The sequence below is a fragment of the Magnolia sinica genome, chromosome 14 (genome assembly GCF_029962835.1).
Source record: "Magnolia sinica isolate HGM2019 chromosome 14, MsV1, whole genome shotgun sequence".
NCBI classification, from domain to species: Eukaryota; Viridiplantae; Streptophyta; class Magnoliopsida; order Magnoliales; family Magnoliaceae; genus Magnolia; species Magnolia sinica.
The window spans coordinates 81549317-81568557 of NC_080586.1; the positions used below are offsets into that span (position 1 = coordinate 81549317).

At 39.7% G+C, this 19241-nt stretch overlaps 2 protein-coding genes across 2 annotated transcripts in view; both read left to right on the forward strand.

The window, feature by feature from the left end:
- Positions 1 to 17993, forward strand: part of LOC131224724 (receptor-like protein EIX2) — a 190394-nt gene extending 172401 nt beyond the window's left edge. Inside the window, exon 3 of the mRNA XM_058220039.1 lies at positions 17863 to 17993. The gene's annotated coding sequence lies outside the window, so the exon portion shown is untranslated. The remainder of the gene's footprint in view (positions 1 to 17862) is intronic.
- LOC131224728 (receptor-like protein EIX2) lies at positions 15865 to 18093 on the forward strand. The gene has a single exon (XM_058220044.1). The coding sequence runs from the start codon at positions 16101 to 16103 to the stop codon at positions 18039 to 18041; it is 1941 nt and encodes a 646-aa protein (XP_058076027.1). The 5' UTR covers positions 15865 to 16100; the 3' UTR covers positions 18042 to 18093.
- Positions 18094 to 19241: the final 1148 nt, after the last annotated feature.

The following is a 19241-nucleotide window of genomic DNA, read 5'->3' on the forward strand; positions in this document are numbered from 1 at the left end:
TGGCTGACCTTCCTCCTTCTAGTTTGGTGCGGGCTGTTGTAGTCAATGTGCAGTGCTGTTTCTTTGGTGCTTCATGTTGTTGTGGCTGGCTGGCTTCAGAAGTGTTATAGAATTAGGTCTGTATATGGTTGGTATTAGCTGGAGATTTTCTCAGGTAACTTTGTACCTGTCAGTGCTCAGCTACCTGCCTTATGCTTTGTTTGGGGTGGATGTATAAGAATTCTATAAGGTGGGCCTTATTGATCAGCGGTCTATATTGTCCTAGGTGTTGGATAATGTAATTGGGTGTACCAGTGGACCCCACTAAGTTGTGATGCATATAGAAAATCATGTGAGGGGTGGTGTGCGACAACTGTGATTCACACGCAGTGTTATAGTTGAACCGGGGTTACCAAATTCGTGTGGAGCTTTAGGAGAAGATGTTTGGATGGTTTCAAACCACTACCCTCTATAACTATAAAACAGGGCTGGGTCCTCAATCCAACACATCAACTGAAGCTAAAATTCCCATCAGAGTAAGGTATGCTATCTAGTTCTTTTGATCTCCATATCCAATGCATTGCAAGGTCCTTTGCAATTCCACATATAGATTACAGGATGTGCCTCATGAGTGGGAGGGTTTGGCAGATGTAGCGTGAGGTTGTTTGTCTCTGATGTTTTTTGGGTGTCTGTTGAATCTTGTTTTCTCAGTGGCCCACCCCTTATGGAGGGTTCTCTGTTTTCCTTCTTCCTGTCTCAGGCTTGGTGCTGTCCGCTTGTATTGTATCTGATGCTGTCAGATTCCTTCTGTCCCAGTTGAAGGTGCCAGGTGCTGCTTCTATGAAGACAATTTTCCTTTCTCCCTTAATTAGTTTCAATAACACGCTCTGTTTGAGCTGGTGCATTTGTTGATGTGGTCAGTTGGCATGATGGATTCAATAGCAGGGAAATGTTGGGCACCAAGGTTCAGGAAAGTGGTGAAATAAGGTGTTGTGATGTTGATTTTGGGGGATTTTTTTGGGAAGTAGCTGTTGTCTAAGGGAAGTGGTTATGATTGGAATCTAGGGTGACATGAAATTCAGGGAAACCACATAGCCACAACTCTATCTCGAAGGCAAGGAAGACATTCTGTCAAGGCAGTGGGTGAATGGGTGGCCTGGTGGTGGGCCTGTTTGGCCTGATGGGTGGTCCATCTTTCTTCAGGACACCTGCAGAGCCATTGGCTCCAGGTCTCATGCATTCTGGTGGTCTCAACGGATTCAGAATGCTGCCTGTTCTTGCTGTATAGCAGAAAATTTTTGATTGGATTTTGCTGCTGGTTTTTTCAGTGTCAGCGGGCGGATGGCTGCTGAGGGGTGGGTTCTGTTGTTATGTGCAGCTAGGGGGTCAGGGTTATGTGTATTATGCAGCTGGGGGTTAATTGCTGTTGCCTGGGTTCTGTGGTAATGTGACTGCTCCTTCTGTTCTATGCTCTGTATTTTTCTTAGAGGGAGTTAGCTTGTCCACCGTCTAGATGAGGCCTAAATGTGGCTGCAGTTTCAACTAGAGGGTGTAATGTGTTAGGCGTGGTCCTGTTAAATGTCGAGGAGATGTGAATGGCAGGGGATGTTATCGTCTACTGGAGTCGGAGGTTGAGTCAGCTGCTTTGGGCCTTTTCAATGTAGCTGGGGACATTTTGGCAAGGACCTGTTTTGGGTTATTTCTTAACCCGTCTCAGCTCCATTTTCTCGTTTTTTGTTTTTTATTTTTTTTGTTTATATATATATATATATATATATATATATATATATATATATATATATATATATATATGGGAAAAGGTACTATGCGCTCGACCTCACGAGTCCCTCCCATGAGGTCGAGATGTGTGGGCCCACCGTGATGCGTTTCGAACATCTAACCCATCAGTCAGATGCACCATTCCAACGTGGGCCTAGGTCTTAAAAATCAAGTCAATCCGTGACTTGTGTGGACCACACCACATACAGAAGTGGGGAGGGGCCGTGCACCATTAAAACATTCATAGTCAGTTTTTTGGGCCCACTGAGATGTGGTTTGCAAATCCAGCCCATCCATTATGTGTGTCACACTTGCATGAGGGTTCAGACCAAGTTTCAGCAGCATTCAAAACTCAGGTGGGCCCCACCAAGTGCTTTTATATGTTTTAACTGTGTTTCACATGATTTTAGATGGTATGGCCCACCTGAGCTCCATATACGGCTGATTTTTGGGATATCCCATAATTTAGAGGGTATCCATCAAATGCACGGTGTTGATGGTCGACACGCATCACGGTGGGGCCACACAGCTCGACCTCACGGGAGCTAATTGTGAGGTCGAGCGCATGGTACCTTTTCCATATATATATATACACGCCAGGGCTGATGATTATTTTTTGTGGCATCCACCCAAATGGTTGTACAGCCAGTTCGTCATATCAATAAAGCTACTAGTGGTGAGGTCACAACTCTCCCCTGAAAAAGAAAACCACCGATATCATGGTTAGAGAGAATAAAACTTTCACTGTATCAATTCAAACTTGGACGGGTCTTCGAACTATGGGCGCCAACATGGAAGGCTACATGCATCGGAATGGATCAAAGCAGTTATCAATCTGATCATCAGGTGGGCCACATGCGTGCCAAGAGTTTATTTTTCCTTTGAATTTGGACCACGCGCTATTTTAACTTTAACCATCCATTTGATACCTGTTAATGGGATGGGTAGGGTTTGTTGATCATTGTGATTTAACAAATATGCCCCATTCATAGTAGGACCCACAGACTGTCTAGATAGCTTTACATTAGTAACACGTGGAGGGGGATGAGGCACAGCCATATCTTAGACAGCCTGAAATAACCGAGGACCCAGCCTAATGCCTTGATATGGTAGAGCTAGTAGAACATGTACATGATAGAGCCATCTCTTGATGATGTATTTGATAGGCCAATGTACCAATCTGAGATGGGAATTGATACGAGTCTTCTGTCGGTTGTGTACTGATGCAGGGATTAACGTGATGAGGCTAATCACCACCTTCCTCAAGGATGACTACTACGAATCAGGACGCTTCTATGCACTCCTCACAGAGATTCCTCAAATCCACAAGGAAAAATAAGAAAGAATAGAAATAAATTTGAAATTTCATTGGTAGATAATAAAAACGAATTAAAAACCCTTTAAATAGTCATACCAAACCTTTCAACATCATATTCCAATTCAAACTCCCCAAAATTCGAAACTTACTATAAAAGCACTTTTTATGTTGGACACAACTCCTAAAGGTGAAAGGATGAAAAGTTATAATCAAACTAAAATTTACTATAAATAGTAAAAACGGAAATAAAATGGATTTTCAACTGTCGATCTAGTGGAATCTTGCAAATTCGGCATGGACACAACTTGTAAGGTTCTAACGGTCCGTATCACCTCCACCTCCGATCAGGCCTTCTCTGGTCCATCCTGGACATGAAAGTGTCCGCGACCCGCTCTACCTCAGTCCATTCCACTTCAAAAGAACTCGTCCGAATATGGTTCATGATACGGTCAGGTCAGCGACATTGAAAGTACGCAAAATCTTCATGTCATCCGGAAGATCAACATCATAAGTGTTATTATTGATCTTTCGGAGAATTAGTACTTATCCAATCTTCTCATTCTTCAAATTGTTGTAAGTCCCAGTCAGAAATCTCTCCTTGCATAGATGTACCATAACTTGGTCGCCTGCATCGAACACCTTTTATCACTGATAGGTTGTGTACCCCGTAACGATACGTAGATCTAAAGCTATGTCCAATTTACGGTTCACCTTCTTTTGGTCCAACCATGCTAGAAATGTATCGGTACCACATCCTACATCAGACCCCTCCACTTGGGAAAAAATCATCCTCGAATTATTCTAGGGACTTCGCTCATGATACTCAAATAATCTCTAGCGCCGATGTTTATCAACCTTTTCTTTATACTTTACATTATGCTCTTGAGCTGACACAATATATGTACTCATGCTCTCCTTGACATGACTAGTATGGATCAGTTCCTTCATTTGTACTTACAAGATCTCACATTCTTTCTAATAATGTGGGTAATTAGAAAGACTTGCCCCTAGGCAAAATCAATGTGGTTTTGTATATCTTGTATGGGAGGTAATTTATTAGGGAATTCATTGATCACAATCGTCTTTAAGTCCTGCAACACTAGTTTCAAATCCTTTAGGATGTTCACAAGCTCCATATAGTTTTCTTTTTTAACTAATGCATCTACATTTTCCGTTTCCTCAGGTTGTTTAACAAAATTATGTTCGGTTATGAGAGATTGTTGACCCTCCACTTTAAAAGTCTTGGATTGATTCTTCGTTCCCATAGGGATAAGGATAATCTTTTCACTGTCTTTAATAAATATAAATACATTATCTTAGCATTTATGCGTAGCATCAATATTTTATTGTCATGGTCGACCAAGTAACATGTGACAAGCTTCTATTTTGACTATGTCACGCATTACTTTGTCATTATAATATTTACCAATGGAAAAAGATATACGACATCATTCGGTTACCTCTATTTTGTTGACCTCTTTGATCAATCTAATAACATATGGAGTTGTAGCTTTTCTACTATTGTTTTCGACACGAGATTTTCGTTACTCCTGACATCGATGATCACATTACAGACTTTTTGGTTTACAGTGCATCTCGTTCGAAAAATGTCACGCCGCTGTATATCTATCTCTACTTTTGGCATGTACAACGTCTTCCTCACGATCAAAGTGATGACCTGCGATTTACCATCATTGGGTGGTGTTATTCGAAAATCGAGTTTGTGTCGTACAACGACTATGGGCGGTTGAGCATCGCCTTGTGCTTGGAGCAAAATTAGTGCTTTCGCAATACGATTGAAGGTTGCCTGCGGCCCTTGCATGGTTAACTGATTTTTCCGGTGGAAAGCTTCCATTCTTTCCAAAAAATAATACATCTCTGAATCACCATCCATAGGATTTTTGTCTATACCTTAGTTATTTATCATCGGTCCAAGGACAGTTCTCTCTCTGATATCAATTGATGCAAGGATGAACGTGATAAGGTCGATTACCGTCTTCCTCAAAGATAACTACTCTGAATCCACGAAGCTTCTCTATACTCTTCATAGAGATTCCTTGAATCCACGAGAAAAAATATGAAAGAATAGAAATAAATTCTAATAAATTCAAATTTTCATTGGTAGATAATAAAAACGAATTTACAACCCCTTAAATCGTGATACCAAACCTTGGAAGAAGTTTCAGCATCTCACTCTAACTCAAACTCCATAAAATTCATAACTTACTATAAAAACACTTTTCATGTTGGACACAACTCTTAAAGCTCAAAGAATGAAAAGTTATAATCAAACTAAAACTTAACAAAAATAGTAAAAATGGAAATAAAATGGATTTTCGACCGTCGATCCAACTGAATCTCACAAATTTGACGTGATCAACCTGGCATATAGGGTGCATTGAGTAACTCATTCTGGTTTGCGAGATACACCTATTGTAAGGTTCTGACAATCTAGATCACCTCCGCTCCGATCAGGCCTTTTCTGGTCCATCTTTGACATGAAAGTATCCGCGACCTGCTTTACATTAGTCCCCTCCACTTCAAAAAAACTCGTCCTCGAGTTCTCATCTCGCTTCGATTTAACCTTTTGATTACTTAAACGTCATGGAGATGATCTAAGGGCTTGTTTGATTTTTTAGTACAGGGGTAAATACCTGTAAAGGGGGTAATATTTATTTTAATGTGCATTTACAACATGTTCACCTGTGCTTGATTTGACTACCTACTTTTTGGACACAAAAATTGAGAACATTGCAAAATATCTGTGAGCCCCACTGTAATGCATATCACTTATCCACACCGTTAATCCATTATGCCAGTTGAATTTATGGCATTAGCCAAAAAATTGAGGCATATCCAAAGCTCTAGTGGACCATGCCACAGAAAAAAGTGAATCAAACACTTACTGTAAAAAACTTCTAAGGGCTACTATTTCTTTTGGTGTGGACCGATTGAGAATTGGATTTATATAATTTTTTGGCTCATATCTCAAAATGTTGTGGTAAAATGGATGGATGGAACAGATATGTCATATACATCACCATGAGGTCCAAAAATTTTAACTAACACTTGTGAACCGGTTTCCAAGGTAGGAATTGCCAAAAATTTCCAAACGGGTGAACGTGTCATAATTAACCAAGTATTTACACTTGCATCTAAAAATCAAACCGGCCCTAAATGAAAAGAAAAGAGTGAAATGATTAAAAAGATAACAATCTAAGAAGTTTTATTTTTTTCATACAACTCGTCTAAGGTGAGAGTGACCATCAAATTAAAACAATTTGGATCGTTAGAAATGAACTCAATCCAAAGGCTAAAGTCCTTGTGCATCCTTCATTGATATACCAGGTGTATTCTAGCAACCCTCTTTTTTATTATCGTTGGCGCGGAGGGTAGCGTCCTCTGAACATGGACGCCGAATGGGTGGTGTCACCCACACCAACTCCCAAGCAGTGGTGTGGAGATGTGTTGGGCACAGTGGGGCCCACAATGATATATGTGTTTTATATACTCGCCATCCATTCATTTTGCCAGCCCATTTTAGGGCGTGAATCTAAAAATGAAGTGGATCCGAAGATCAAGTGGGAACCTAAAACATAAATATCTGCTTGATCCAAAACTTTTGTGGCTCCTATGAAGTTTTCAATGGCAAGCATTCAATCACCACCGTTTGTTGTGGTGTGGTCCACTTGAGCTTTGGATTTGCTTCGTTTTTTAGTTCATGTCCCCGAATGTGCTGGCAAAATGGATACATGGTGTGGTTATAAAACACATACATGCATGGTGGGCCCAACATGATCACCACCCCACCGCTGGGGTTGTGTGGGCAACGCCATATGATATTGCATCTTGGCACATGTGTTGCCGTGCAGATGACTGGATTTATACAAGTGTTGGCTTAGGAAACTAGTGGATGGCTTTGCTGCATTCTATTGGAAATATCATATCAAAGATGAAAACTTCAACACTCTGTATATAGTCCTTTCAAAAAATTGAGAACTAGAGTGGCAATTGGTCTGGGTTAACCAGGCCCGTCCCAAGTCAAGATCATTTCTCTTGCTAGGACTTCAGGCCCGTGTATGAGATATAGGCCTTGAAAACAGTGAAGCCAAATTTTTTTCTATATTTGAGACAACCCAATAGGGTTGAATATATAGAAATTACAACCATCTATACAAGGAAAGCAATAAACTCAGAATCCTCTACCTATGTAAACAAACTATACAAGGTATACTAGTTATACAAGGTATGTGAGAAAGACACAATTATAAAGGTTTTGAGTGAACCTGAAAAACCTATCTTTGATAGTGAACGCCGATAACCCCCGTGTGAGGATATTAGGAGTGGAGTAGTGTTGTGTGGCTGTTTAGTAACAGTTGGTGTACACACAGGCGAACCACTATAATCCCTTGTGTTTTGTGGTTGTGTGATTTATATTTAATATTTTTAATTATTCATTTGTGGGATATATATGTGAATGTGAATAATTGTAATGATTTTATTTCAAAGCTCAGTGGGGAATGTTGTAATAGTTTAGATCTATATTTCTGCAATTTATTCCTTGCTATCTCTTTATTAGTTTGAGCTTCAGTTTCTCTAATTGTTCTAGTTAGGTAGCCCTGCCATTTTTATGGTGCATGGTTGTCCTTAGAACAATCAATATTTTGAGATTGCATTCAGCATTGTGTATTAATTTATTTAGCTATCTCACTTTCTTTATTTCCGCTGTATTTATTTTAAATTTTGCATAGTCCTATTCACACCCCCCTCCCCCCCAAGGACATATAAGCTTGGCCATTTCAAGCAGGGACGTGCGCAGTAGCAGGGACGCAGTGCAACAGCAGGGGCGTAGCAGAGATGCAGCAGGGAGGGAGCGTGCGGGCCTGCGCAACAGGGAATTAGCCAGGGTGTGCGATCAGACAGGCCTGGGGAGAGCGGATGGGCTTGGGGAGATCGGATGGGGTGTGGAATGGGCGGACGGATCTGTTGACGCAGCAGAGATAATGCAGAAGGAGTGCAGGGGTTGCCTGGAGCAGGGTTTTCTGATGCAGGAGGGGCCGGATCTGGTAGGAGGTGGGGCCGGTGACGAGGGGGTGGCCGGATTTGGATCAGTAGGGCTCTGATACCATGAAAACAGTGAAGCCAAAATGTTTTCTGTATTTGAGACAACCCAATGGGGTTGAATATATAAAGATTACAACTATTTATACAAGGAAAACAATAAACTCAAAATCCTCTACCTATGGAAACAAGTTATACTAGGTATATTAGTTATGCAAGGTATGTGAGCTGTCTAACAAGCCTAACCAGGAGATGCAGCCCAAGCGGAGCATTTTTACATTGTTGGGCTAAGTATATCACTTGCGAACCCAACTGGCTAGAGAGAAATTACTTAGATTAGTAATGTAGATATGGAGCTGGGTGCTTCACCCCCAATCCATTTGCTACACGGTCAAGAATTAAGGAACCATTCTGGGTTGAATGGCATGGAAATGCCCCAATTCTTCAATTGCGGAGAATTATCTTATGTTTCAACGGTGTGCGTAACATGTTGGTTGGGTGGTGTAAGACCATAGTCACCATGATAATTGCACTAGCTCAGGTCTACTTTGAATGTACAGGCACATTGCTAGTGGAAAATGAGGAACATGCGTGTGGGATCAGAGGCGATCAACAAGCATCCAGCAACATGGATGCCAAGCCTATGAGATCATCAGATAGGCCACAGCTGCAAAAAATAAAGAGATTCTGAAATATGTTTATTTATATAATGTGCAACCCACCTACTGAACATATTTGCCAGATTTTACATTCATGGAATCTAAACAAGGAGAGAGAAATTGACATAGGGATGGACATGATGAGGTTGATCACCCTCTTCCTTGAGGGGGATAATAACTCTAAATCCACGGAGCTTCTCTAGTCTCCAAACAAAAACTCCTCAAATCCATGAGGAAAAATACGAAAATAGAAATAAATTCAAAAAATAGATTGGTTGATAATTTTATTTTTTTTATTTTTTTAAAAAAAAGAATTTACAACCCTTTAAATAGTGATACCAAATCTAAGAAGAAGTTTTAGAATCAAACTCCAACTCAAACTTCCTAAAATTCGTGACTTATTATAAATAGTAAACTTATTATTTATAGCAGGTCATGATTTCTACTAGACGTATAGTTTTCAGCCAAATAGTAAGTGTCTAATTTGGCTTAACCACGTTATTCTCCTAAAATTTCTAAGCCTTTTTCATGTTGGGCATGACTCCTAAAGCCCAAAGGATCAAGAGTTATGATTGAAAACTACGTTTTAATTTCGTTTTTACTATAAAAGTAAAACCGAAATTAAAATGTAGTTTCGACCATCAATCTGATGAAATCTCACAAATTAAAATGTAGTTTCGACTGTCAATCACGGTCACTTCCGCCTCTGATCGGTCATTCTCTGGTCGCACGTGCTCTACATCAAAAATCTCTATAACCGAGAAATAAATTTACATTATTGAATGAAAGTGCTTCTTAAAATGTACCAAATGTACTTTTGTACATAAAGAAGCGCTGGATCTTAATTTGAGTAGAAATAGAAATCTTTTTTGAAATAATAAAAATTATTAAAAATAATAAAAGGACGTTTGATTCCACCAAAACTCCTTAAAATTGGATTATAATTAGACTTTTAAAATCGTCCATTGCATCATCCTTTATCATTTTTCATTAGATCTAATCCCTCCCTATGTTAAGGACTCTCCCAACTGTAGACTCTAGGGAAGAAACAAAATAAGGTTTTCCGACATGATATTTATCTTTTTGTTTACCTTTCCTTTATGAGGTTGATTATTAGTCGAGCCTATGAATGCGGCTGCTTGGAAGCACCTAAATGTATCCATGTTATGCTATTGATGAATGTTATCTATATACTTTGAACTTATTAAAGAGTGTGTTATAAGTCTTCATTTATTGGCGTGGTGGGGTAGTGAACACGATGGCATTAAAGGAGCATTGGTCCCGCTCAAATGTTGATTGATTGACTTTGACTTTAATGACAACCATCCATGCTTAACTGCTTGTAAGATAAAATATTCTCATTATACGGACTCATTTCTAATATTGCAATATTCCAACTCATTTTCATAGGTCATGATGTGCCATTGCAATATCCCAGTGCTGATGGATGTTGATCCAACAAGACTAGATGTTGCCCAATTAGTTCACTATAGCCTAACATACATCTACAGCCATTCCCGCGGTCTAGATCATGGACCTCATTTTAGACTAGGGCTCAAATATACTCTTATCAAATCTTCGTAACCATTTGAGTTCTCTTAGTGACTTCACAACTAAAAGATAATTGTTGAGTTGATGATCTTCAATTGGGCTGTGTAGGATTGTTCAACTTCACATCAGAATTGTGGCTAGGATCTTCCAATATGGGATATTTGGGGACCATGGTCCATCCAGGGAATGTCCACTAGACCCATGGCCTGGATCACATGGAAACGCCACAAAGGATGATGCAGGGATGGACGTGGTGAGGTCGATCACCGTCTTCCTCAAGGGGGATAATTAATCCAAGTCCATGGAGCTTCTTTGGACTCCTCCAATCTATGAGGGAAAAATAGAAACTAGAAATAAAATTTAATAGATTCAAAAATAAATTGATTGGTGATAAAAACAAATTTACAATCCTTTAAATAGTGATACTAAACCTAGGAAGAAGTTTAAGAATCAAACTTAGGCTCCCTAAAAAAACATGACTTACTATAAATAGTAAACCTAGTATTTATAGACGGTCATGATCTCCACTGGACATCACGGTTTTCAGCTAAGAATATTAAGTGTCCAATTTGGCCTAATCACGTTATTCTCCAAATTTTTCTACGCCATTTTCATGTTGGGCACGACTCCTAAAGCTCAAAGGATCAAGAGTTATAATGGAACTAAAAGTCACTATAAATAGTAAAAACAAAATTAAAAAGGATTTTAGACCGTTAATCTGGTGGAATCTCGCAAATCCGGCATCGGAAACCTAGCGTAGCTAGGTTCGGTGGCTAAAGTAGTTTCACTTACCTCAAAATCATAAATGATATGTCGAATAACTCGTTTCGATTCGCAAGATATGCTTGTTTTAGCGTTCCAACGGTCCTAATCACTTCCACCTTCGATCGGGCCTTCTCTGGTCCATCTTAGACATGAAAGTGTCCGCGGCCCAGGCTACATCTGAGGATAGGATCACTAGCTGTACTAAGGAAATACATTAACATTTTCCTTTCCATTTTAATTATAGAAGCTGTAGGTACATGGTTACAAAACTCGCAACTTAGACTAACTTATTCGGTCTTTAGTTGAGTCAGGACTCACCCAAGACAGGGCTGAATAGGCCAACTCGGCTGAGTCAGTAGTGACTCAAGGGTTGACTCATGGTGTGGAACTAGATCAGATGCTTCCGAATCTGAGTCAACTCAGATAAGTCACAATGGACTCATACGAGTTTTAAAACCATTATTAGCTGTGATATATTATTCCCTATACATTCCTATACATTCAATGACTTCCACGTAATAGGCCTTGAAGGAGATACCAATTTGAGTTTTTCTTGTCTATGTCCATTTTCTATCTTACTTTTCCATGATGTGTAGTTTGCATGACTTTATGGGCTGGATTATTGGGCCGTGACTTCTCCATTGTGGGGTCTATGAGTGATACCGTTGATGTAATGGTACAATATCAACATGGAAATTATTAAAGATTATGCTATTTTTCTTGGTTTCTGTCAAACGGTGGGATTGCATACAAGATCACGTTAAAGAGACATGAGCTCGTTCGTTTCTCTGAAATGTTGGGACCGCATACAAGATCACATTAAAGAGGCTTGACTCCTAATCAAATGACGACATCTTGATTTTGACTTGAATCACACCAGTCTCATCAGCGTGTCTGATACGATGCACTGATGTTACTAATACATAAATGATACAGGTAATCTCCTCTACCAGGCAAGAAGATTCATGAGGTCCGGATTTGCCATATCTGCAATGTCCTAATGGCTCAGTCTTAAAAAGTGGGCCCATAGCAGAGGTGAATGTGCACGCCAGAGCAATAGACCTAGCGAGACTCCTTATGTTGCCTGTCTAAGACCATTATAGCTTGAGATGCACAAATGTACAACCATTCCCACCATTAATATCATAGCCCTCATTTTTTAGCATGGCTCAAATTTACTCTAATCTAATAACCCAGTAAGACCGTCTACAGCTGGGCCACACCTAGATGAACATAATTGAAAGGTAAGAAAAATGAGACACAAGTGAGATGGGCGGCCCTAGCTACCATGAAGATCACTTGAAATAAAAATTAGGTTCATCCACTCATTATAGGACATATGTTGGCCCTACCATGAAGATCACCTGGAATAAAAATTAGGCCCATCTACTCATTATCAGGACATGCGGCTGGAATCTGATCTAATAAAACGTACAGGACTGGCCCACCTTTCAGAGTATCAACCTGCTAATTTGTGAAGTAGGGTGAGCTTTACAGTGGGGCCTACTGTTTTGACTGCGCAAACTGATATTCTACACAAGTAGCATATTGGCTAGGAAGATTGTACGCACCACAGGTTGTGGAATGGTTTCCTGCATGTGTTCAGTTCTAATGGTTATAATCCAGGTGTGCTACCTAATAAGTGGACCGTCTATCATGTGGAGCCCTCTTGATTTAGATAGTTCATCCTGCAGGGCCACATTTTGATGTGGGCCATCTATCATGTAGGGCCAATCTTTGATGTTCACCATCCATCATGTGGATCCCACTTTTGTGTAGACTATGAATCATGTGGGGCCCAACCTTCAATAGTAATCATTCATCATGTGAGCCCACCTTTGATGTCAACCTTGTATCATGTGGTCTTCCATTATCCATCGTATGGGTCCCACCTTTGATGTGGGTCCTCTATCATGTGTGGCCCACCTTTGATGTGACCGTGCATTTGTGAGCCCACCTTGATGTGGGCCATTCATCATTTGGAGCCCCACCTTCAATATTAGTTACTAATCACGTACGTGAATCCACCGTAAAGAAATTAAGAAGAGAGGAGGGTAAGAAGGAAATGATTTAAAAAGTTTACCTACTTAAGCTAAATAATCTCTAAAAAAAAACAAGTAACCTCCTCATAATTTGCTTTCAAAAGCTTTTTAACTAGTTTTTAAAACCAATAAACTCTAAAATTAGAGCTTTATCAATCGGAATATTTAAATTTAAATAGGAATTTAATTATTTTTTATTTTTAAATAAGCAAATAAGTTCTCATCAGTAAAGATGCCAAACGAGCACTTCGATTTCTCTCAAATGATGGGACTGCATGCAAGCATGTTAAAGAGGCATGACTCCTATTCAAATGGGGCTGTCTTAAAAAATGGGCCCTTGTTGAGGTAAATATTCACCAGAGCAGCAGACGCAGCAAGACGGTGTGTTACCCATCTATGTCCAGTCAACTATAACTTGACATGCATGTAACTAATCCCACCACTAATATCACAGGCTTAGACCATGGCTTAAATTTACTCTGATCTAGTGACCTAGCAAGACTGTCGACAGCTGGACCACACCGGTAGGAAGACAAAAGTCGAGAAAAATGAGCCATGGTGTACCAGACAAAAAAAAGGTAACACACCGTACCATCTGATCTGTACCATTAAAGGAAAAAGCCACGGCACAAAACGAAAATGCACTGCTACGGAAACAAGTTACAAGAGATGGAATCTCATCTATCAAAGCTCAAAGCTTTTCCTCTCTCTAAAACCCTCTCAAACGTTTTAGCACTATTTGCATTAACCAAAATCCCATTTACACTCTTAAATAAGAAGAAAAAATGAAAATACAAACAATTCACATTAAAATAAAAAATAAAATAAGTGCAAACTGTACAACACGTCAATCTATCGAAATCGGATGGACTGTCGACCAACATTTTGACCGGTTGAAAATACAAAAAACTGTCTAATTTTTATTTTTGCCAACAAATCAATTTAATTCGATATCTTTTGATTGCTCCATCAGATTTTTGACTAGTCAAAGGCTCCTCTTTTAGCATAGATTTGAGGCATATGATTTTTAACCTCATGAACCGACTGGATATGAACTTAATTTTAATATCATGGGCTGTACTTAATTAATAGAGCTTGGCCTGGCCTAAGCTGTCCGTTAACGCCTTAGTGGCAGGTCATTTTATCTATGGTCTGAGGAGACTCGCCTGGTGGACGCCGAGGACCTAGGTAGAGACCGACGGTCCTGTCAGGGGTTCTGTGGGGCCCACTGTTATGTATATATTTTATCCACACCGTCCATCTATTTTCAGAGATCATTTTAGGGCATGTACCTAAAAAGGAGGCAGATCGAAGGCTCAACTGGACCACACCATAGGAAGCACTAGGGATTGAACCCCTACTCTTGAAAAATTCCTAGGCCCACTGTGATGCTTATCTGCCATTCAACCTGTTTATAAGGTCACATAGACCTCGATGAAGGGAAAACATAAATATCAAGTTGATCCAAAACTTGTGCCCCCAGTAAGTTTAGGCTTTCAATACCCATTCCTTCCTATGGTGTGATTCACTTGAGCCTTCAATCTGCCTCCTTTATAGGTTTTGTGCCCTAAATGAACTTTCAAATGGACGGCATGGATGAAACATATACATCACGGTGGGCCCACAGAGCCCTCGACAGGACCGTTCGTCTCTGGCACCTTGGATGTCTGTTTAGTCGTATATGAATGGCACGTGTTAGGAGAAAATGGTAGTTAACTATCTTGATGGATGGATACGGTCTTCAAATCTTATAAATTGAGGATAGCGTCGGGAGAAATTATCAAAGAAGCTATTTTGTATTTCTACTGCTGAGAGAGAATGGAGAGAAGAAGCTTTCTTGTTTCCCTCTTTCTAATAAAAGTGATAATATATTGGGGAGGATTTTGGAAGGTGAGTAGTAATTGCTTGGATTCCGAGAGAATAGCTCTGACCACCTTTCGGAAGGCTCTCAACGATCCCTCAAATCTTGTCTCTTCTTGGGATGATGCCTCAGACTGCTGCAAATGGAGAGGAATTACCTGCCACAACATAACTGGGTATGTTCTTAAACTCGACCTCCACACTTATAACGGCAGTTATTTGCATGATGGAGGCCTCTTAGATCCAGCTTTCAGTCTAAGTGGCGGAATTGATCCTTCTCTGGTTGAGCTGAAGCATCTTCAGTTATTGGACTTGAGCTTTAATGCTTTTTATGGCATCCCAATTCCAGATTTCTTGGGTTCCATTAATGAGTTGAGGCATTTGAACTTGTCATCGGCAGGGTTCAGTGGGAGAATCCCTCATCAGCTTGGAAACCTCTCTCACCTGATTTCCTTGCGCCTTTCTTCAGATTCTTTGAGTGCCAAAAACCTGTGGTGGTTGACAAGCCTACCTTCTCTCAAGTACCTGGACATGTCTTATGTGAATCTTTCCATGGCAAGCCATGATTGGGTGCACGTAATGAACATGTCTCCTTCCCTCATTGAGCTACGCTTACAAGGTTCTAGTCTTTCATATATTTCTCCAACTCTTGCTTCTGTTAATTTCACATCTCTCCGTGTCCTTGATCTCAGATCCAACAACTTCAATTCTAGCATTCCAAACTGGATAGCTAACATTAGTAGCCTCGTGTCCTTGGATCTCTCATATAACAATTTTCATGGTGAGGTTCCTCGTCAATTTTCACAACTTCCCAACTTGGAAGAGTTGTACCTGGGAGGAGATGCGGGAGGAGATGCAGATAAACTCAGTGCTAACTGTTCGGAACTCCTTGAAGGCAGTTGGAGTAGGATCAAGACACTTCAACTTTATTTGGGTCATCTATATGGAGAAATCCCAGTGTCTACTGGCAATATAACATCACTTGAGTCTCTCGGGCTGTCTTTCGATGAGAATACAAGAGGTAGCATTCCAAGAGCCATAACTAAGCTTATCAATTTAGAGACCCTGGCATTGTATGGATACCATATGCATGCAGCCATTCCTGATTGGTTACCTGAGCTAAAAAATCTTAGAAGACTTGTTCTCCAGGATTGCATGCTACTGGGCCCAATCCCTGCAGCTCTTTTTGGAGGATTGTCTTCCTTAGAATATTTAGATCTCAGTAGCAATCAGTTGAATGGGACAATCCCAACAACTTTAGGACAACTTTCTAACTTGTTTTTTCTTGACCTCTCTTACAACTCCTTGAGAGGAAACGTGTCTGAAAGTCTTTTTGAAAACCTCAAAAACCTGAACATGTTGCGTTTGTCTTCCAATCCTTTGGTTTTTGATCCACACACTGATTGGGCCCCTCCATTTCAGCTTTATATGATTATGCTAACATCATCTCATTTAGGTCCTCGATTTCCTCCTTGGCTACGAACACAAAAATCCATACAGATGTTGGATCTCTCTAACTCAACTATCTCTGGCATCATCCCCACCTGGTTTTGGGATTTAACATCCCAACTTGTTTCACTGAACCTTTCAAATAACAATATTTCTGGCCAATTGCCCAACATTTTAAAACTGCAGTCTCAGGCCAACATTGATTTGAGTTGGAATAATTTCAGTGGTCCCATACCTTGCATATTGAATGGAGCTATGATACTCGATCTCTCCAATAATCAATTTTCTGGGCAAATCCCACCAAAATTTACATCCACAATGCACGATTTAGAAGTCTTTTCTGCTAAAGGTAACCAAATCAGTGGTATAATTCCCTCATCCATAGAAGGAATGAAATCCCTGACCGCCCTTGACCTTTCCCGAAACAATATAAGTGGTATCATTCCATCGAGATTGGGTAATTGTGTAGCCCTTGAGGCACTTGATTTGAGTGAGAACCGGTTGTCAAGAGGAATACCCAGGTCTTTGGGTCTGTTACGTCGACTCCAAACATTGCACTTGAGCAACAATGCCTTATCAGGAAAAATCCCTTTGCCTTTGAAGAAATGTGCTAGTTTGGAAACTCTCGACCTTGGATACAACAATTTCTCAGGTCATGTTCCCACTTGGATTGACGAAAGCTTTCCAGCTTTAAGAATTCTGTGCTTGCGGTCAAATATGTTCACTGGCAACATCCCACCTCAGCTATTAAACCTAACTTCTCTTCAGTTCCTTGATGTGGCAGAAAATCATTTATCTGGTTCAATTCCTCAAAATTTTGAAAATCTCATCTCAATGAAAAATGAGCAGAAGATGAACCTGTTTCTTACCTATGGAGAGATGAAGACAATGCATCATGGGAAACACTTTCGACTGAAAGGCACATCATATTACATGGAAAACTTGCTTGTGTCAATGAAGGGGCAAATGCTTGAATATACTCGAACAGTTTCACTGGTTACATGTATGGACCTTTCAACAAATAACTTATCTGGAGTAATTCCTGAAGGACTCACAAGTCTTTTGGGATTGCATGTCTTAAACTTATCTGGAAACTATTTGACTGGAAAGATCCCAGACAAGATTGGTAAATTGGCATTACTGGAGTCTCTTGATTTCTCTAAAAATCAGCTTTCAGGTACAATTCCACAGAGCATGTCAAATTTAACTTTTTTAAGTCACTTGAACTTGTCATACAACAAGTTTTCGGGAAAAATTCCATCAGGAAATCAGCTCCAGACGCTTGAAGATCCATCTATGTATATCGGCAACAATGGACTATGTGGACCTCCTCTTGCAAAGTGTGTTAGCGATAAAACATCTCAAGGTCCGATGCCTGTTAGTGGTGATGAAGAAAAAGGTGAAGAAGAATATGAAATGCGTTGGCTTTACTCTGCAATGGGACCAGGATTTGCGGTGGGGTTTTGGACCTTCTGTGGCATTTTAGTGCTCAAGAAGTCTTGGAGGATTGCCTATTACCGCTTCTTTGATAAGATGAAAGATAAACTTTTTTGTAATTGTGGCTTCGCTGGATGTTAGATTGAAGAAGTTTGTGGAGACTCAAGTCATGAGTAATGGATAATTGTTGCAACATAGGTTACTTTGTAATTTTTATTTTTAATAAAATGCTTAGTAATGAGAATTGGGGGAGGGGATTGGTCTATTACCCTCTCCATTGTATACAATTTTCAAGTATCAATAAAATTACAGGTGGTGTGCTCCCACCTTTCTGTAATATTGTTGTTATTATTATAATAAATCTTCCTACTTTATATGCATCAGATACTCTACTCATCAATCGGACCACACCTGGAAGTGAAACGTATGGTCAGTGAAATCAGTCTATGGTCCATATTCAGTGTACGGATGTGACCCACCTATTGAATGCACTAGCTTAATTTTTAGCCTAGTCACACAGAGTGAGACACTTTCAATGATTTGGCAAGTTGAACCATTGTCATACAAAGAGAGTTTAGTTTTTTTTTTTTTTTTTTTAGAGAAAGAAATCAACTATCATACTTCGCGGCTCCAATACATATTAGATCCATTCTTCTCAATCTCGCGGCCACTTAGAGCCAGCTGCACGCCTTCATGTTGAAATTATTTTAGAATAATTCTTAATAAAAAGACTATAATACAAATTATTAATAAAAAGTAGTTTTATTTAGGACAAATTCTTAACTCATTTTAGTTAACACATGTTACCATGGAACAACTTTGAACTCTATTTCAAAAACAATATGCTCCCCTGAAATTGAAATTAAATATATCAGGTATTATACATCAAGCATCCACATATCAAATAAATAAAATATCATTTCACAATTTTATGTTGGTTTATGATTCATCTAAAGTGGGGTACACTATATGGATAATTTAATTTGAGTTAAATATTTCTCATGTGGTCTAGATCAGTTTATGATCCATCTATACTAAGGCCCACCATTTGAATTGTTTTGTTTTGAGTCACATACTTCTCACATGTGGTTGTGGGTAAGGGTGGCTTGTGTGCCAGGCTTAGTCTTGACATGCATGGCTCAATCAATTATTTTAGCCAAGGTAGGGCTTAAGTTATTTTAGACGGACTTGGCCCAAACCACCCTAGTTAGGCCTAACTTTTTTTTTAAATTTTTTGTTTTTCATGTTTTCTTTCTTCAAGCAAAAAGTGGGAGCACACTACCTGTAATATTATTGATACGCAAACGATCTATGCATCAATTCAGGCATGCATGCACCAGC